General features: G+C 42.6%; 1 protein-coding gene and 1 non-coding gene across 3 annotated transcripts in view; both read left to right on the top strand.

The window, feature by feature from the left end:
* The window catches only part of PLAC1 (placenta enriched 1), a 36,665-nt gene extending 17,245 nt beyond the window's left edge, over nt 1-19,420 (top strand). Inside the window, exon 3 of one of the 2 annotated variants that reach the window (XM_024988285.2) lies at nt 18,683-19,420. In XM_024988285.2, coding sequence (XP_024844053.1) covers nt 18,741-19,280 — 540 coding nt within the window. In that variant the 5' untranslated portion in view covers nt 18,683-18,740 and the 3' untranslated portion in view covers nt 19,281-19,420. The remainder of the gene's footprint in view (nt 1-18,682) is intronic. The other variant, NM_001077057.2, reaches the window with a different exon arrangement.
* Nucleotides 4,381-4,454, top strand: TRNAE-UUC (transfer RNA glutamic acid (anticodon UUC)). The gene has a single exon. It is a non-coding gene; the product is annotated as a tRNA-Glu (tRNA).
* Nucleotides 19,421-21,674: the final 2,254 nt, after the last annotated feature.

The following is a 21,674-nucleotide window of genomic DNA, read 5'->3' as shown; positions in this document are numbered from 1 at the left end:
GAGGCCCCCTCCCCACCAGTCAGCAAGGAAGCCAGATTTTTCCAGTGGGAGGAATTGCAAGGGGGGTGCAGATGTTCCATGTCAGTACATTTCAAGGACAGGTCCAACCTGTTTAGCCTTTAACTCATAAACTTGCCTTTTCTTCTCAATATACCATGATCCAGCCCCAGGCCACCCAGGCTTCCCCCAACCCCCAGTCCCTTAGGGGAAACAAGGTCCTTGCTGGCTGAATTTCACATGAAATTCCCAAGTTACAATGAACAGTGCTCTCCTCATGGCCACCTGACACCAGAGCGGTTGCTCAACCCTCCCTCATTCCCGTGCCTGCAGGGCTGGAATTAACTTGGTTCCCTGGGCCCCCGACTAAATCAACTATTTTGCAAGGTGCCCTTCTGCTTTCTACTGCTCTTGAATGATTTCATCCCGAGTTTCTACTCCCTTCCTCCGGCTTGAGCTTTCTTGAGGATTCTCCCCTTGCCTATCATACTCAAGTCGACTGTTTTCTCATAATGCCCCTCCCCACACCTGGCCCAGGCTCTTGTTTGGATTCAGGAGTGGTCCTGTACCCATCAGCAACTGGCAATCACCAAACACACACAGTTTCCTGAAATCACCTCAGTGTCCCCTGCCAAGAGGATCTAATTCCAGTGCACACATAACAGGGCAGATGCCTATAGAAAAAAAAACAGGCAAGATACAAATATCACCAAGTTTTCCGATGAGAGTGGTTTTCAGCAAAATAGCTTGAACTGGGAATGACTAATCAAATCATAATCCATGAAAATCTACTCAAGGGCATTTTACAACACTTTCCTAGGAGCATTCTCTGAGAATACAAGTATCAGAACTTTATACATTGGGCTTATTTTTAGGCCTGACCACATTTTTTAAGCAGGGGAAAGTGTTACCAGTTCAGAAAACCAAGAAATGTGTTGGCATTTGATTTATTCTGCATGAAACTTGCTCGTTTTTCTAGTTTGGAGGTTAAGCAGGAGGACAGAAAGGACAACCACATTGATGTTAATACCTGTCCCCTTCCCTACCCCCACCTGCTACCTTGAAACCTAGTAGGTCTCCTAAATAAGCTGATGTGCCAGGCAGGGGCCATTGTAAGTAGCACACGAATGAAGTGAGAGAGAAAGGAAACTTAGGAAGGCTCAGAGAGCCCTTAGTAGGGTGTTGGGCATATTGTGAGCGCACAGTCAATGTTAGAGGTGTGGAGGAGGAAGGAGAAGTGATACGGAACCAATGGCCAGATGACCTTGGATTCTACTGGAAAGAAGGGGTCTGACAGCCAGTGTCTCTTTGCCCAGGCACTCTGCCTTTCCAGTCGTGGCCCCTCAGGTTGAACAGCTGAGACTTTGTTCCCAAACTCACAGGTGTTCAGTCCCGCACACCTGGATGGAATGTGGTTCTCACCTTCCTGCACTTACTGAGTTGCTCTGAGGGAAATGCTGTACATTTTTTCAAAGGGAGCCTGCACTTACATTTGCTCATGGTAAATTTTAAAATTCAGAAGATGATGAGCTCGTTGACTAACTAAATATGTCTGTTTGGATCCATTTGTGGCCCCTCCCAGGCAGATGCCTCCCCCTCCTGTGGCTGTGGGCTCCAGAAGCAGGGTGGGCAGTGGGGTATGAAAATGTGAGTCGTTGGTCTTCTTGGACCCAAAACTTATTTACAGAGCACAGGATTTACAGTCAAAAAGGGTGTTTTTGTTTTTTTTTTTTTTTAAACAGAAGTGGGCAAATCATAGATACTCTCCATGTATGCAAACCTCGTTTCCAACAGTTATGAAAGGACATTCTAAACTTTAAATGAGAACCCTGTTGGCGAAGCTCCACCCAAACATCACGTTGAGAAGAAGATCACCTAAGAATTACCACCTTCAGGACCTGAAATCTCCTCAGTAATGCTGTGAATCCAGAAGTAGGCAAGGGTCCTTGTTATGGCCCTGGCTCACTTCCCCACCGCTGTTCATCTCACGTCAAAGCATAAGCTGGTAACGTACACCAAGGGATAGAATTTGACCCAGGGTCAGGTCAACTTGAACAGTTCTGCACAGAAGTCCAACTTTAAATCTACCCTCTGTGGAAGCAGTCCCCTCCTGCAGCTGCTCACTCCCAGCTGCCCAGCCAGCTGCCACCAGGCCAAAATTACCCCTACCTCGGGGTCCTCTCCACACACTGCCTAGAGCTCATGTGCTGACACATTAGCTGGAATTGCCCACAGTGAAAGTCAGCTCTGATTTTCACTAATATATATATATTTTTGTAACTATAAAAGGGCAACTTAGAGATACCCCTCACCCTCAGCATATGTGGAATGAGATAATACAAAAGCTTGCTGAGTCAAACCCCAAGAACCAAATCGAGCCAGAGATGATGTGAATGTGGAACCAATCAAAAGTTTCCTGGCTTAGAAAGGCCTGGCTTAATGGTTCTCTTTAAAATATTTTTAAAATTTTCAATCACGTAGGATGGAATCCTCACACTCTTTTTCCAGATCCTTGGTGGTGGTGGGTTTTTTTTCTTTTCAAGATGTTGAGCCTGTTTCTATGTGTCATTAGCAGAATTTGTAGGCAACAGGAGATTGGGTGTGACATTGAGGCTGGGAGTCCCGGGCAGCAAGAGGTCGAGAATCAAGGATTCAGGATCAAATCACTGTTGCTTCTGTAGTGAGAGGTTGTCACCCAGGCAATTAAGGGTATATTAGTTTTCCAGCAATGTAGTTTGACAATCAGCACATCAAATAAAATATTTCACACCCAGGAAAGGCCAAATGCACATTCCTGCATGTGTGTCCTTAAGTGGTATTTTTATGGAAGGAAACTTTCTTTGAAACAAATGTCAGAACAGAAGTTGAGCTTATGAAAGGCACTGAGAAACTATGGCACAGAGGTTTTAAGACATTGCCGGTAAAAAGCACAATCCTCCACCTCGGTGCCTTACATGATTGTCATGCACGTTCGATGCTCGGATGGCCCACCTGTATGTACAGGTGTCCTCACTCACTTGCACATCGTTCACAGCAAAACTTGGTAGTCAGACTGCTTGTGTATGAGAAATCGAAGTGGCTGGCAGATCAGTCATCTGGCCCCTCAACTGCTCAGCCTCAGGACAAGAAGGGATCTCACAATACTGTATGGGATTCTATCTGCACATCCCTGGATGAGCAAGGAAATTAAGCTGTTTTCTTACACAGCAGAGAGATTCAGGTACCCTGAACCCCAAGTGGAGAGCTTCGATCCACCACCGCACTTCTGTCTGGGTGTCTTGGAGGGGGTGTGATGAGTATGTGCCGGTAACCTGTGCCTGAGGAAGGAGAAGATTAGGGTTGGCCTTGGTCCCCTGCCTGGGGAGGCCCCTGCAACTGAGAGATGTTGCGGTACATCATCAGGAAAAGGTTGCCACAAATCTAATTTCTGTCTCTGCCTTCCCGGATGCCTGCCCACCGCCTCTTTTTTTTCATTCATTTGTACATACATTCCTCAAGTATTTACCGAACACCTATTTCAGGCATAAGCCTGGGCTCGCCAGGGCAGGAGTGTACAGAAGACGCTTGTTTTCTCCTCTCCCTCTCAATGGGTCTTCTCTCCTTCTCTCTCTCCCCATAATTCAAGTGGTAACAGGGGTGGATGGAGGAATATCCAAAATTCATCCCTGTTGGAGACATCCTTGCCAGGAATTTCCAGCAACCCCCTGGGGAGAGTTGCAGATTGATGAGAGTCCAGCTGGGACTCACAAGGGGGTGGAGGGAAGTGGGGGTGAAAGGAAACCCGCAGTCAGGCTGTCTGCCCAAGCCCAGGCTATAGGTCTCGTTTATCAGGCATTTGCTCTGTGTCAGGCTCTGGTTGTGCCGTCTCTCCTACCTCATTCAACCTTCCAACCCAAGAGGTAGTTATTATACCTGGGCCTGTTTCTTTATGAGGAAACTAAGGCCAGGAGGGGGAAGTGACTTTCCCAAGGTCACCCAGCTAGGAAGCAACATAGCCCCATTTCAAGCTTAGGTCTATTTCCAATGCCCAGGCATTTTAAAAACTCAGAATGTGGCTTAGACATCAGTATTAAAATAGTTTGAAAATATAGTATTAGTCACTCAGTCGTACCCGACTCTTTGAGAGCCCATGGACTGTAGCTTTCCAGGCTGCTCTGTCCATGGAATTCTCCAGGCAGGAATACTGGAGTGGGTTGGCATTTCCTTCTCCAGGGGAACTTCCCGGCCTAGGGACTGAACCCAGATCTCCTACATTACAGGCAGATTCTTTACCATCTGAGCCACCAGGGAAGTAGTTTAGGAGCTTCTAAAAGGTTCTATGAGCCCTGTTTCTCTGCCTAGTTTACTTTAGTTTTTGTATTCAAGAATTATGATTTTATGGGACTCCCTGGTGGTCCAGTGGTTAAGACTCAGCACTTTCACTGCTGTGGGCCTGGGTTCGATCCCTAGTCAGGAGACTAAAATCCTACAAAACTTGTGCCATGGCCAAAAAAAAAAAAAAAAAAGGAATGGTTTTTAATAATAGCTCCCATTTATTGAGCACTTACATATCAGGAACTGTACTAAGCACTTTTACACTCCTTGGTTTCATTCACTCCTCACAACAACCCTAGGAAGTATTGTTGTTGTTGTTACTATCCTTATTTTACAAATGAGGAAAGCAACACTTAGAAAGCCCAGGGTTACTCAGCATGTAAAAACTGAGCACAGCTTTTTACCAGGTTTCTCTGACACATCAAAGCCACTTAGCTGCTAGAGTATCATCTCGCCTTGAGCCCTCTATGATATTATTTTGAAGAGTCTTTCCTCAGACTTTCTTCTCACCCTTTCCCCGTCCATATAAATCTCACCCATTTCTGTCCTGTAAGTGAGCTACGTCACTGTCTCCTCTATCATCTCCTCCCCAAGACCACTTATTATTCCCAATACCCAATCATCCTAGACATCCCAAGCATGTATCCATATAGGAGGAATCATAACTAGAACATTACTAGCACCAAATTTTTAGTCACCTTTATAGATAAGCTCATGGAATCTTCAGAAGACAAAGTAAAACCATAAATTCTTATATTTAGAAATAACAAATACTACTTAAAACTTGATTTTTTTAAAAAAATGCCTCCTAGTTTGATGATCACTCACCAGCAAAATCTCTCAAATGAAGGGGAAAATCCCCCTTCCTGAAAATCAGTTTATTTTATAAACAATGATAAGGTGGCCCTTTCGAAAGTGTTGCTTAATTAGAGATTCAGAATTTAAACATACATTCTTAGTGATGTGTCCCAAATGACCATATCCCTTGAGAAGGACAATCCTTCCTATTTCTTTAATCTGCTCCTTCCCTCTGGTTTTGTAGCACAAACACCAGGGCAGCTGCCATTTTATGCCGAGAATTTGTCTTTCCATTTTCCAAGGGAGCAAAGAACAAGGAATATCTCCCTTATCTCCCAATCCCCTGGATGGGGTCGTGCCCTTTGAGGACTTACTCTATTTCAGCCTCTACCTCTAGGCAGTCAGAAAAATAACTCTGAACCACCCAGAGAATGAGCACCTGCTTCAGTGACTGTCCCAACGTGAACACACTAATCCCCGGGTTTAGGAGAGGGTCGCTTTCCATGCAAAATGGCCAGGCTCTTCTGCTGGGTTGGCCCTGCTGGTTTTAATAGCGCTGTCTTGATTTCTAACAGCTGGGGGCCACAGTTGTTCAGTTCTTATTGTGAGCTAGTGCATGGCTCAAACAATGTAGGATTCTTCATGAGGAGTCTGAGAGAATGCCAGATGGTAGTATTAGGGGAAACCAGGTCAGTTCCTTTCTCCAACATCTCAAGCTAGTGCCTTTGACCAGGAACCAAGAACATCCCAGCCCCACTGCTTTCTTAATGTTCACCACATGGGATTTTTTTTAAAGTGAGTACTAAAATGTTTCTGGAAGCTCAACTTTTATGAGGGCACCAGGGTTGCCCAGCAAGTTATTTAGAACATGGAGCCAACGTGAAGTCCCTTTCAGCGGTCTGTTCCCTTCCCCCTCCCATCCAAGCCCTGCGCATAGCTTCACAAACATCCAGGCCTGGTAAACATACCCCAGCATTCCTTTTAAAAACATGATGAAATCAGAAAGAGACACAATCTCTGTCCTCGGGGTGGAAGTAGGACCATGTGATTCCCCACTTCTGTAACAAATGAAAGAGTTTGAGAAAGTGCGGTACCTTTTTTCCAGTCATAGAGATCTTGAGGGTTGATCTAGCAGGCCATTCTTCAGAGTTGGGGTTGCCATATTTGGTGGCTTTTTACAGAAGCTTTGCCCATTTCCTTTGTCAAAAATAGATGGGGAAGGCCTGAATATACAGCGTGTCCTAAGGTGCATTATACTCTGGGTCACCATGCAGCTCATGGAATAAATGTGTTCCACTGAAATCAGGAATGACAGCTTGGTTTTAAGAATTCAAAACTACAAGGAGTGATCAGTGACCTTGAATTATCTTCTCTGAGCACTTCTGAATTTCTGTCTCTCATTTATTGCTTTTTTTCTCGATTCCCTCTGTTTGAAAAGCTATTAATTTCCTCACCTTCCCATCTGTCATCACCCCATAAATAATCTATGCCTCTTTTTGTGATGTCCTCTTTATCAGACACGTGCCCTGTATTACTTTCCTAGCACCAGCAAATACTAGAGAGAAAACTCCGGGAGCTCCATGCTTATGGCAGATGCTTCCAATCCTGTTTTTGCCACTTACTAGCTTTGTGTCTTTAGTGAGTTCCCTAATGTATCTGATGCTCAACTTCTTCTGTAAAATGGGGCTATTACTAAGAGTACCTCCCACACGGGGTTGCTGTGAGGATTCAGTGAGATATTGCAAGTAAAGCCCCTTAGCACAGTGTCTCAGTAAATGTTTGTTTCCTTCCTTCCTTCTTCAGAGGAATTTCAGTTTCTCCACCAGATAGCTGCCTCTAATGAACAGCCTTGGGTGGACTCAGTTTCTTTGTTCCCATAAGTAAGGAATACAAAGAAAACTTTAAAAAGTGACAGTGGAAACACAAATGACACCTTCAGCCGCTGTCTAACAGGTCTGCCATCTTCAGCCTGTGAATACTCTGTTGTTCCTCTTGTCATTTTCAAACCTCGAGCTGTTCTGGAGAGTTCGGTCTCTGCCCCTCACTGCCATTTGCCCTCTTAGAGCTTCTCTCAGCTTTTTGCAGCTGTGGGAAGTTGCTCCCAGAGGCCTTCTGTTCCTTTTGTTTGCTCTGCTCCCTTGGCTGAGTTTGAGAGTCATTTCTTCTCCCTCTCCTAAACAACGCGGCCGCCAGCACTGACGCAGAATTCACCACGTATCTTGAAGCAGTGGTCCATAGGTCAAGTCACTGCAGGACTTTCCCTTCCTTGCCACAATGATTTGCTCACTGTAGTATCTTCCAATTTTGTATCTGGTGTAAAGGCGGAGAGAAACCGGGCAGGCTCCTGGGAAGGCCCAAGGCCTAGAGTCTCCACCCTTCTGGGCCCCCATTTCCACAGTTTTAACATGTGATGTTTGCCTTTGAGGACCTTACAGGATTGCTGCAAGGATCAACGGAGATAACGAGAGAACACGCTCTATGGGAGGGGTGTCTCTATACACAGAAAAGATAGCCAAATTAAAGAAAAAAGCAGAGATTTATTGCCATATGTGACTCATATATATTGAAGCAAACTTCCAAAAATCCTAGGATTCTGTACTTGCTTAGAACATTGCAAAGAAGCACCAAAAGGTGGGGGGAGGTTTCCCCCCACTCCTTTCTAGGTTAAATAGAGAATATTTAGACTTTTGAGCACTTGTCCTATAGCTATGATGCTGGTTCCAAGGAGCAGAGCCCCAACCCTTCCATTCAGTGCAGAAGTTTGTAAAGAGAACCCCCAGTGTGAGACTTTCAGAGGTTATGCTGCTTGAAAGGGCCAAGTCAGCCCCCCGTCATTTAGAGCTGGACAGCAAGCCCCATTCTGATGGCTACATTGTGACTGACCCTCCCTTCTCTCCTGGCACCTTATCCTTGTCACTGCCACCAATATCAGCAAGGGCCAGTCACAACAAAAACCTGGCTAAAGACTCAGGTCCCTGTGAGGCTGTATTGTGTAGTCCTGTATATATCAGGAAGATGTATATAAATAACTGCATACTCGTGTGTGTGTGTGTGTGTGTTCTCTCCTGCCTATCTTCATAATATATGCACTAATTATGACCACATTATGATACATGATTAAGAACACATTATGAATTATGATCATATATTACAAACACACACATGGGAACACACACGCGGCATTTGGTGATAGAGCCTTCAAGACACTGTAGTCTAGCCTCCCACACAGGACAGGAATTCCCTTTCCAGCCATCCTAAGTGACCACCCAGACTCTACCGGAAGGCCTGCAGAGAACCAAGGAAGCTTAGTTCTACAACAGACTTCTCTGTGCATTTTTGGCCAACTTTTAAAGTTAGAAAAAGCCTTCCTGATATTACACTAAAATCTCCCTCCCTCCTTCCACTCTCTTGCAGGCATCCAGTACCATCAGCAGCTTTAGACAGTACCTTTAGACAGGCTACTTTATTTCTAACTTCCTGTCTCCATTCCTGGTTAGTTATCATCTTCCTAATCCCAAGTGGAATTTAATGTTGTAACAAGACAAAGAGTCAGAACGTTCATCCTTTCAAACTCTTATCTCAGGAAGGAGGCATGTGTGTCTGTTCAATTTGTTGGAAAAATATGTTTATTAGTTTCCTAAGGCTGCTGAAGACTCTTGAGAGTCCCTTGGACTGCAAAGAGATCCAAACAGTCCATTCTAAAGGAGATCAGTCCTGGGTGTTCTTTGGAAGGAATGATGCTGAAGCTGAAACTCCATTACTTTGGCCACCTCATGCGAAGAGTTGACTCATTGGAAAAGACTGATGCTGGGAGGGATTGGGGGCAGGAGGAGAAGGGGACGACAGAGAATGAGATGGCTGGATGGCATCACCGACTCGATGGACGTGAGTCTGAGTGAACTCCGGGAGTTGGTGATGGACAGGGAGGCCTGGAGTGCTGCGATTCATGGGGTCGCAAAGAGTTGGATACGACTGAGCGACTGAACTGAACTGAACTGAAGGCTGCTGTACAAAGTAGCCCAAACTGGGAGGCTTAAAACAATAAAAATATATTCTCTCACAGTTCTGGAAGCTAGAAGTCCAAGATCAAAATGTCATCAGGGCCATGCTCTCTCTCTGATGGCTCTAGGAGATGATCCTTCATTGCCTCTTCTAGTTTCTGATGTTTGATGAAAATCCTAAGCCTTCTTTGGCTTGTAAATGATCGCTCCAGTCACATGGCTGTCTTCTCCCTGTGACTTCACATCATCTTCCCTCTGTGTCCAAATTTCCCCTTTTAGTAAGAGCATCAGTCATTGGATTAAAGCCCGCCCTAATGATCTCTTAATTTCATTATCTCTGTAAAGACCCTATTTCCAAATAAGGTTACATTCTGGGGTATCAAGGGTGAGGACTTCAACATATGTTTATGAGGGGACATAATTCCACATGTATATGTGTATATATATATACACACATATACATTTATAGCTAAATGATGTAAGTTCAACAGCTTGGCCCTTGAGAAATATTTTAGAAAAGAGGCCTTTGTTCTTAGTTAAGGGGAAGATAGATTTTCAGGAGTAGAGGCCCTCCTCTTTTTGTTGTTAATATATATTTTAATAGTATTATATATCACATATGTATATATTACCAGATATAATAATGTAATAGGTTAGCCTAACATTATTTATATTCTATATATTTACTTTTAAATATATATACATTATAATAGACAGATGATGAACACAGGTTCAACGTATCATGTATCTATTTTAACAAAAGACTAATTGCATAGAGAAGGTACCAAGCCAACACTCTGCCTTAAGTATTTTGACATTGCGGGGATAAGGACCTATCATAGCAAAAGTCAAATTTTTGTTATAGAAAAGTTGCAGATGGCAGAGATGGAGAGTGATATCTACCAGGGAAATACAATAGCATATGCAGAGATGGGGTCAACTTCAAAGCATTCTAGGGGAGCACTCAGGCTGGGGGCACGAAACAAAACCTGGAGTTGGCCTGGATCTCTCTCAGTCTGGAGTTGGTGGAGTGGATTGAGCAAGTCTGGCCCAGAGTGAGCCAAGGGTCAGCTTGCACCAGGGGAGACTTAATCCATCTTGCCTCTGATTTTTCAGGAACCTCTGGTGCATTTTGATTTCCACCTCTGTGCTCAGAACTGACAGTGGACACGTAGATGAGCTCTGAGCAGGAACAGACATCCAGTCCATGTTTTGGTTCCTCCTTGTAGCTAAGGGAATCCATCCACGGGCAACTTAGGAGATCTGTGTCCACTGGCTTCAGTCAACCCAGTGGTTCCAGGAAGCCCCTTCTAGGCACCCAGCACTCTTCAGTACCTTGTGGACCTGGGACTTTCGGTTCTGATGATACTGTGTCTCTCAGTTGCCTGACTTGGTCTGGGTGGTCTTAAGAATTTCTTCTCTCCTCCCATGTAAAGCCAAACCAGAGAAAGTTGTACCTATCTTCTGTGTAGAGGTTGACTTCATTCACTTATCTCATACCATCAGAGTGGGGGTAGCCTGTGAATCTCCCATTGCATCTAGGCATGCTGACACTTGTTGTGCTTGGTTGCTTGATAGCAGGAAGGAGGATAGTGACCTGGGTTGGGGAGTTACTGCATGGAGTGCTGGCTCCGTTTCGAGTGGCTGTTTAGGAGCTAATTGAGAGGGCAGTGGGTACATTTGGCCTGGGCCGACATACAGTCCTTGGCATCAGTGAGCTCAGTATACAGGCAGGTGGGTTAGTGGGCAGGACTCTTGATGTGGGCCCTACACTTTCTACCAAGAAAATTTTCACTGTTGCCCCAGGACTTCAAGGAGGAGTTTGGGGAATGAGTGGAGGAGAGATTTAGCCAGTAACAAGGTTCAGGCCTTTAGGGGTTGGATAAGGAGGCACAGGGGAAAATGGTAATTTCTGGTGGTTCCTTCATTCTTTTATTCAATAACTATGTACTGAGTACTTACCATGTACCAAACACTATAGTAGATCAAGACTCAGCTCCCTAAGGAATTTACAGCCCAAGGATTAAGGGATGGGAAAAAATAGTAAGGATCATGGCAACAGCAGGAAACAGATTTGGATTTTCCTTTCTTCTTAATGTGTGTGTCTGTGTATTCGTCCATCTGTCCATCTGTGTGTGCCTGTATATGTGTGTGAGAGAAAGATAGAGGGAGAGAAGGATTTGCTTTTCCAACAATGTCCTGGCCTCAGGGTAATGCCTCTACCTATTCCAATATGCAGGCAAGCCTCCCAAGCTATAGGCTCCCTAACAATGGGCAACAGCTTTCCTACCAAAGAAACCTTTTCTAAAACCTTTCTCCCTCTCGGGAGTCAAGGGATGGTGAATGGCCTCAGTCAGGGTGTACACCTATGGACCAAGTGGCCACATTCTGGGTGGGGGCATACACAAGGTAGCTTTGGATTTGGGAGAGCCACACATTAGTCAAGTCAGGTAAAAATCAGCCAAACAGTCTGTAAAGTAAACTGTGGTTTGATTTGGACTTAAGCCATCCTTCAGCTGGGGCCGTAGACGTGCACCTCACTTTAAGAAAACCTGTACCCAAAAATCCCAATTTTGAAAGGGAGAGAGGAATGTGCCTGACCATTTTTGAAAGCCACCTAGAGCCCTTGTTTATTGACACAGGTGTATCAAAGAGGTGGTGAAGCCCTTGAAGGAGCATCTGATTCAGTCCTCTGCCTTCTGATGGTAACACCCGGAAGTCATCTTGGGCGAAGGAGCCTTTCTCTGGTTTGGGCAGCCTTCCAGAGATGACTAATGGGTTAAAAAGGCAGCCATGCTGCTGTGGACTTGCAACCTCTGCCCAGACACAAACTTACCTTGTCTTTTGAAATGAGAAGGGACTCTGGGGCTTTGTGGCAAAGGGTGTCATTTTCTGAAAAATCAAACTCAAATAAATTATTAAATTAACACATGAACTGGATTAAGGGCACGCATTTGGGATTTTCCTTACATTTTATGAAAATTATGAACTACATCCCTTCGTTCAACTCTAAAAACTGAACTAACTCAGCTTCTCTTCATGAAAGGGAACGGGTTCCCATAACCTGATATTTGCCATTTCCACCAAAGTACAGCTTTCTATATTTATTTGGAAATGCTTATGTTCAGTCAGGGTATGGTTTACCCTTATTATGACTTGATTTCACATCAGACTCTTCACCTTTTAGTAACCAAATTTATGACCCAGAGAAAACTTCTCTCTCTTACAAGGAGCTTGGATTCTTACTTATTTCGCAACCTTTATTTGTGCATGAGATGAACCATGACATTTAAACTATGCTTGATAGCTTAACAGATTATAAGAACAAAACCAGATGGCCCAAACAAAAATAATGCTTTGATTGCCTTCAAATTCAATGTCAAAAATTAAAAACAGCTTTCAAAAAGCCTTGCCTTTTTTTTTTTTTTCCAGAAATGACTTTGGATCATATATATGTATATAGACTTTTCTGCTCCCCTCAAAACTAAAAGTATGAAACTAAAAATTTAACAATGATTATTTTGAGATCAAAGAGTACTTTCTGTTTTTTCTATATCTCCCAATTTTTCTACAGTTTTTTCCCTCCACTGTTTCCACCTCTAGAATCAGAGGGGAAAAAAACCACTTTTAATGATTAGTTTAATTTGAATGAAATCTTTCCTAGGGTTGAGTCAAGGTGTTTTCCTTGGTTGAGAGAATGGACATTGTTAAGCATTAGCAGTTCATAATTCTTATTCCTCACCAAACAATGAATAATGTGTGGTTACTTTAACAGCTTGTTTCATGAGGCTGAAAAACGAAACTGGGCCCAGATTTCTTTAGAATGAATGTAAATTCTACAAAAACAGTAATTTAATTTTCTAACTCACCTTAATGAGCCTTCAACATCATTAATATAATAACAATCCTCACTTTCTTTGAGAGCAGCAAACCAAGTAATTCTTTAAAACTAGGCCTCAATTTTAAAAGGCCCCCAAACTTTGACATAGTTGGCTGGGCAAAGTCAACAACATGTGACTATTTGAATTTCTAAGCTAAAGGGTCCACAGAGTGCTAGGATTCTTCTGTTTTTATTTTTTAGAAGGATTTTTATTCCAACTCAGATTCATTTTTCTTCAAATCAGCTGCAAGAGCGTGAACAAACTTTGCTGCAAATCAATGCCCTGACAGTTATATTTCCCTGAGATAATTGCATACTGCTTTGGAGTTTCCTTTTCCCCTCTGTTTCCTTTTGTTTTGACAACAAGATTCTGGGAAAACAATATACAAGCGATAACTCTGCTGTCATGAGCATACTGAATTTTAAAAATAAATAACTGTCGACCCCAAAAGCTTCCAGGAGCCTATGGAGTGAATTCTTTTTCCAAACTGTTCTCAAACCAGATGTGGAAATGTTTAGCTAATTCCCCTCCCCATTCCCCATGCAAAGAGTTCATATGTGTCTTTAACGACATCAGAGGCGATGGGGAGGCAAAAATCCTGTCTGCTTTCAAGGAGATTTGTGTTACACATCTCCATTTGCTCACCAACATCACAAGACTAAGTTGGACTTCAGCTTTTGTCTCTCTTAAAAAATATCTTCTTTTCCATGAGATTAAAAACGCTCTGTGTTTAGACCAATATTCAATCTCTTTCTTGTAAGACATTAAGAAATAGAGTTCATATTCCCAGAATGAAACGTTTCATGTTTTTTTTTTAAATAATGTAAAGGATGTATTAAGATTTAGGCTTATTAGGGAATTTTTTTAAAAGGGGAAAGGAGGAAAACTCTTTTAAAAGAACTGATGGAAACTGTGTATGCATAAACCACATTTAGAAAAACAGAAAGCTACTGTACTCTATAGCTGCAAGGAAAGCAAACATTTTGCATCCACGTGTCATTAGCAGCTCTGGATTTACTGGCCTCTCTATAGCTCAGTTCAGGACTGTAGGTACCAATAGCTGAGCCCTGTTTGGTTATACAAATGCATGGAAGCTCAGATTCTGGGATGTCACAGGGATAATCTTGCAGTTTTTCTAACAGTCCAACCTCCTCCAAGAAGCCAGGGTGAATGTTCCCCCCTCTGCAGTTATTTCTTCCCCAAATCTTAACTCCCTTAGCTCCTGGGATGCTGTGCACAGACCCAACTATGGCTAAAAATAGCTCTAATTTGGCAACTCCACACAGCCCTCTCTTCTTGCACCCCCTTCGCATCTTTAGCCCTTCAGCCCTCTTTTTCCTCTGCTCCCCCTCACCCTATAATCAAAGCCCACCCTCTCCCTCCCCAGTCAAGTCCAAGATCCCATTCTACCAGCACATCTCAGCTGGATATTAGAAAAGGCTGCTGACTTGATGAATTCACACTGTGTTGTGAATGAGTTATAACCTTCCCTTAACTCACACCCACACTCCCACACACACACCCTCTAACTTCCCTGGGAATTGCAGGCATTAGGGAAGGGAGGCTGCCCAGTTCTGATGACCTGTGCTCAGCAAAACGGAGCAACTCCCCAAGAGTGGCATTAAGCTAAGCCTTAGCAAGTTCATTAGCAAGTGCCTTCTGCTCTCTCCTGGTGTCCCAACTCCTCTCTCTCACCTTAGAGAGGCAGCCATTTTTTTCCTTTGGTCATGCACAGTTTATGGGATCTTAGTTCCCCAACCAGAGATTGAACCAGCACCCCCTGCATTGGAGGCACAGAGTCTTAATCTCTGGACCGCCAGGAAAGTCCCTAGAAATGCAGTCTTAAACACAGGTCCACTAACTTCATTTTTCAGTTTTATCTGAGCCCAAGCTATGTTGTCACACACATTTATTGCTCCAATCTTGTGGCAATCTTGTGGTTACAAGAAAATCAGAGGAAACAAATTCTGTCCTATGCTCAATAAGCTCCCAAACTCAGTGATGTTTACTAAACCCCTTCCTTCAAGACTGATTCAGTGAATGTAATTCAAAAAGTTAATGTTGGGGGTGAGAGTGAGGTAGTCTAAAATGATTGGTTGGGGGGCAACTGTAATGTTTCTCAGACAATCTGGGCTTTTTATAATTCTCTTTGGATTAACCATGAGAAGGAGGAGAAGGGAAGATAGAAAAGATGCTCGAGGGAAGGGGAAGAAGTGGATGGCTAACTCTCTGGATGAGAACATGGCCTTAAACTTGGTCTCAGTTTGGGGGTTTGAACAACAAAACTGGAGTGGAAGGATTGTTTCCCTGGCCTATTCCAGAAAGTACTTAAAAGGAAGGTTTTTGTTCAGGGCAAATAGGTCCAGACTGTGAGATGACATAGGAAGGAGGAAAGGAAGGAGGAAAGAGGGAGAGAGAGAGAGAGAAGGATACTCCTAAAGAGCTCAGGACAAGGTGGTCTTCCTGAGGCCAAGACAGTAGTGCAGCAGTCATGGCGTGATGACCTCAGCTTCCAGAAGCAACCTCAGCAAATGCACATCATTCTGGAGCAAGTAGCTTGTTTATTTAGCTGTTGAGTCATTATCCAGGAGCAGCTGGCATCAGAATTTACTTGCTTTTTGTTGTTGCTGTGGTCATCACCATTGTATTTTGTTTGGTTGCTTTTTTGGAGGGGTAAGAGGGTTGAGTTTTCGGTTTGTTGCGGCTGTTTTTTTTTGTTCGTTTTTTTCTTTTTTTGCTTTGTGGAAAACAAACCAAAAAATAGTCTTAAGAGAGACATTTCAGAACAAAGAGGAAAGGAAGGAGCCGGGTAAACCTCTTAGGCTTCTCTTTACACCTCAATATCCTCAAGAGAATGAGGAGTCAGTAACAAGGGAGGGAAAGACAGGGGCACCAATCAGATCAAGTGCTGACATAAAAACAAAACTTCCCATCCAGGCCACAGCACCTGGCTAGTGGGCTCCTCTGCCATTAAAGAAAACAGCAAATTCATCAGCATCATAGGAAAAGAAAGAGCTGCATTTTTGCAACTGAGAAAGAGGGGAAGAAAGAACTGTCTTGGTATGCTTTCTATTTAGCACAGTGCTGGGCACATAGTAGACACTCAATAGATCAAATGAGTTCATTTACTCAAGGATTACTTAACTTACCAAGGAGCAAAAGTAAAACCCTGCATAGACATTTCCTTTGAAATTTTAGGCACTTTTCTATTTGATTTATTCTATTTTCACTTTTAAAATTAAAGCTGAGTTGAACAAAATGTGATGATATTCCTGTTCCTTCCTTCTTTCTTCATGTGTACCCCTTCTGAAGCAGAGCTTTAGACACTTGTTCTGAGCATGACTCCGTTTTGCTCTTTATTACTCTGCCTGTCACTCTTTAGGAGGTAAAGGCAATAGGACTGGGAAATGGCTACAAAGCTTCCTATTGGAAAAGAAAATAAATTTAAAAGACCAGTGAAAATAAAAGCATATCAAGCAAAGCATATGACTCCATGAGGTGCAAGCCATGGCCACAAAGAACACCTTAAGAGATGCCTTGACAATCAATGTGTAAAGTGCAAACCCATGACTTGCTTTTTCAATACAGGACTTTTTGGTAGTTTTCATGTGTAATATGGATGGGGAAATGTCCAAATAAAAACCATAATGTTTTTATTTCTGCAATTTCACTATTTTATAAGGTGTCTTGAGGAATATATTAGGGAATCTGTTGGTTATAATGGCCTATGATGCTACTGCTGGCATTTTTATTTATATATATGCTGCTAAGTCACTTCAGTCGTGTCTAACTCTGTGCGACCCTAGAGACGGCAGCCCACAAGACTCCCCCGTCCCTGGGATTCTCCAGGCAAGAACACTGGAGTGGGTTGCCATTTCCTTCTCCAAAGCATGAAAGTAAAAAGTGAAAGTGAAGTCGCTCAGTCATGTCCAACTCCCAGCGACCCTATGGACTGCAGCCTACCAGGCTCCTCCGTCCATGGGATTTTCCAGGCAAGAGTACTGGAGTGGGGTGCCGTTGCCTTCTCCGTTATATATATATATATATATATTTTATTGAAGTATAGTTGACTTGCAATGTTTCAGGTGCATAGCAAGGTGATTCAGTTATACAAATACACATATATTATTTTTGAAATTATTTTCCATCATAGGTTATTATAAGATATTGACTATAGTTGCCTAAGCTCTACAATAAGTGTTTGTTGCTTGTTGCATATCTATTTTTTAATTAGAAATCTAGCCTTCTATTCATATTAAGTCAAATAAGTGGAATCAAGATGTCATCATCTTTTTAGTTAGGCAAGAATTCATAAGTTTTCTAAAATATATATATTGTACATACTTATACATATGTATAGAAAATTTTTTCTACTACACTTGATAAAGGCTTGAGAAAGAACATCAAAAAAAAGAAGAGATGCAGAAATTGGAGAATGTAAACTAAATGAAATGAGAGTACTGGATATGAAATAGAAAAAGTGAAACTAACTAGATAAAAGTAAAAGGTCATCATATGGCCCAGTTGTTTTTAAACATGGCTGCTGATTAGAAACATATCTGGAGCTCTGAAGAAAAAAGCAATACCTGAACATTTGTATTTTCAAAAAATTTCAAGATAATTCTGACATGCATCCAGACTTTAAAAAGTGACTATAGGTTTTTCTATTAGATCCCACTTTTGGTGATATAGAGTTATATTATTTTTCTGTTGACCAATCATGATACAATGGTATTAACTGAGTAATAGTTACATAATCACAAGAGTAAAAGATGTTTATTAATTTTCACAATCAATAGCCACTGCTGGCATTTTCAAAGCATTCATTTGATCACTTTACATAAGCCACTTGTTTGTCGGAAATAAACCACAATTTCTTGCTGGGTTTTCATTTAATTAAATTTGTTGCTAACCAAAAGAAGGCAATAGAGAAGAGTTCATTAGTACGGTATAGGGGAGGACATTGGGGCCTTCAGGAGGAAAGTGCTGTCAGCTTGAATTAAACTGTTATTTTCTGTCACCTTATTTAATGTTTGGCATGAAAACAATTTTGTTTTCTTTTTTGTTGGGGTTGCACACAAAGGAATGCCACTGCTAATCAGTGTAGACTTTCATTGTATATGTGAGGGAGTTTTATACCCAAACAACATGGTAAAGTCGTTTAAAGAAATCATTGTAGTTATCTAGAAACCCATGAGTTCCAACAATGAAATAAAAATTCAGTTCTCTTTCACAAAGATATTTTCCTTTGCTTCTTTTTTTTTCAGTTTTATTGAGGTATAATAGACAAATAAAATTGGAAGAGATTTAAAGTGTACAATGTGCTGATTTGACATACATTGACGTTGTGAAAGAATTCCCCCTATTGAGTTAATTAAACACGTCCCTCACCTCACATGTTTAACTGTTTTTCTTTTCAGTGAGAACGTTTAAGTTCTACTCTCTTCACATTTTTTTTCAATGCTTTAGGAATGGCCTCTTTTTTTTTTTTTGGCTGCACTGCATGGCATACGGGATCTTAGTTCCTGGACCAGGAATAGAACCTGTGTCTCCTGCAGTGGATGCAAGGAGTCTTAACCACTGGACCACCAAGAAGTCCTGGCCTTTTGTTTTTTTTTTTTTCAAATGGTCATGTTTGAACTTACCATAAGAAATATGATGATTTGCCTTTTGTGTTTTTGTGTGCTCTAGAACTCCTCACGGGATAGCTTCCTGTTTCCTGAGAGTCGTTACCTGATAAGCTGCCAGAATGAAAGTTTTCGAGCTGATAAGAGAGCTGATCATCCTCACCTCTGTGTTTTCAGCCTGTTCCGGACAAAATCCAGTGACTGTACTGTGCTCCACAGACTGGTTCATGGTCACGGTACACCCCTTCATGTTGAACAACGAAGTGTATGTCCACTTCCATGAGTTATACTTGGGCCTGGGTTGCCCTGCCAACCATGTTCAGCCACATGCCTACCAATTCACCTACCGTGTGACAGAATGTGGTATCAGGGCCAAGGCTGTCTCTCAGGACATGGTTCTCTACAGCTCCGAGATATACTACATTTCCAAGCATACCTCATCTAAGTATGTGATTCCAGTGTCATGTACTGCCCCGCTATGTTCCCCATGGCTCACGACGTCCTGCTCCAGGAACTTAGCCCCCAACGGAGGGGTCACAACCCGGAATGGCGAGACATGCTATGAAGTGTTCACCTTGTCACAGTCCAGCCAAAGGCCCAACTGCTATTGTCTGTCTTGTGTCTACAATGAAAGAGGGCAGAGTCGAGCCCCACGTCACTAAGTAGACAAATAGAAGCTCTTATGACCCTCCTATGTGTGTTTTTGAGGAAAAACAACTCATGGTGATTTCATGAATAAGCTTTTAAAAAAAATTCTTTTTGTATATTTTTAGGGAAAAATAAAATCCTGCTGGCATAGAAATATCAGTTGGGCATTTTTATTTCATAAACACATACAAAGCTTTTACTATGTGCCAGACACTCTTCTAAGTGCTTTACAAATCTGAGTGCCTGATCCCTTCTCTAAGATGACTTCTCTCTCCTTTAAGGGCCCCCAGTGAATCCCTCCATCTGTCTACGCATGTCCCTGAAACTACACCACCCAACTCAGCATTTAGCCACATTCCTTCTTAGTTCGATCTATCACTTTTCTGTATCACTTTTTGTCCATGGAAGGCAGAATTCATACTAGTGGTTTATAAACCACCAGTGGTTCTAGGAATCACTCAACTCACATCCCACCAACTAGAAGGCATACTCCTGAGGCCATACACTCATAGTACTCTGAAAAGTTGCCCAGCTTATGTGATCAGAAATTTTTCAGCCAAGCCTGGCTATCCATTACGGTTCTCAAAGACTTGCAAAGGGAAGGTACATCAGTTTATTCAACAGTGAGTTCTCTGGGTCTCTTTCATAAGTGCACTAATCCCATTCATGAAGACTCAATTCTCATGACCTAATTATCTTCCAAGGGCCCCACCTCCTAATACTATCACATTGGGGGTTAGGATTTCAGCATACAAATTAGGCAGGGGGAACAAATACCCAGTATATAGCAGTCATGGCCATCAAAGAAACACAGCTGTTCATTTAAAAATCTCCTGTCCCTTCTTGAGGAAAACTAGGTAACAACCCCTGAAAACAATGTGTTCATTCAACAAACATTTAGCACCCTCATCCTATGTTCCAGGTATTATGTTAGATGCTGAGCATGCATTGGTGAATAAGACTAACATGGTCTAATCAAGAGAAGACAAGTAAACAAGCCTAGGTAGCTAGAAGCTATTCTAGCCCAGAGAATGGGCCTGTTCAGAGGCCTGAGGATCAGGGATGCAGCCATCAGAGAAACTACAATTAGTTTAATCCGATGTAGTTGGGGTAGAGGGCAGTTGACAGTGGTGAGAAATGGGGTAGAAAAGTAGCAATAAACAAGGCTATGTACAAGAAAATGAGGACTGCCCTTCCCCATCCTCTCTTCAGAAGCTTATGGATTATTAAACACTAAAACACTTATAAATAACATAGCAAACTGTCAGTACTAGATATAGGAGACCTGGACTACACAGGCAAGTTGTGCACTTGACACCTCAAGGGGCAGTATTCGTGGAGACACCCCCAGGGGCTGTGCAATGTATCAGCCTTGGAGGACACTCAAGACCTACTCGCTAATAACAGCTGTTACCATATGCCTGATACATTATACACATGACCTTATCTAATCCTCACAACTGCTCTGCAAGATAAAAATTATTTTCTCTGTTTTCTAGATGAGGAACCTGAGTCTCAGAGAAATTGAAGCTAGACACTTAATACGTAACATCACTGGGATTCAAACCCAGGTTGGACTAGCTCCAAAATGCATTTTCCTCTCCTACACTTAACACTCCCTCCCAGAGAGGAGAGGCTTCCAGTTGGGTTGAAAGATCCAGGAAGATTTCCTGGTTGAGATGGGCAGTGATCTCATTCTTAGAAGATAAGGAGGAGTTGGCTAAGCACAAAGTAGGACAAGAGGCATCCTTCGGGAGCGTAAGAACTGGCACAGGGCAGTTAAGTGCACTGTGATGGGAAGACACCTAGGGGGTTAGGGCTGTAAGTTAGGTGACAGGGCATGAGAAGAACAAATAGGGGAAGGTGTAAAAGTGTAGGAAGAGATGAAAATGAGAATGATTTCAAGTGAAGAACAATAAGACTTCATTCATTTTAGCCTATGCCTATAGAAGCCCCATTCCTGATCAAGAAAGAAAGTGAGCTGTGCAGGCAAATTTGGAGTGTGACAGACTCCAGACCCTGGAGCAGAGAAGACAGGCTTCATGGAGGCCATGAGATTGGAGCTAAGCCCTGATCTGTCTGACAGGATATAGGTGAAAAAGGAGATTGAATCAAAGAAGATGTCATCACTTAGAGCCCTAGAAGCTCAGAAGACATGGTCAGTTCTGGCTTTAAGTAAGGAAACTGGAATGAGGGTAGAGGATACGGGTGAAGATGAGTCCAGGTTGCACAAGTTGACTTGGAGATGATAGTGATATCCAAGGGAACATGTCCAGGAATTAGTTCAAGAAATTGAGCTTCCTTGAACTGGAGCTTAAGAAAAGGGTATAAGAGGTAATTACTGGGAGATAAAGCCTTGGGAAGATGACATGAATCTAGGTGATTAGGATCAGAAAATGAAAACTCCC

The sequence above is a fragment of the Bos taurus genome, chromosome X (genome assembly GCF_002263795.3).
Source record: "Bos taurus isolate L1 Dominette 01449 registration number 42190680 breed Hereford chromosome X, ARS-UCD2.0, whole genome shotgun sequence".
NCBI lineage: Eukaryota > Metazoa > Chordata > Mammalia > Artiodactyla > Bovidae > Bos > Bos taurus.
Note: the sequence above shows the minus strand (reverse complement) of the source record. Positions and strands in the feature narration are given on the sequence as shown.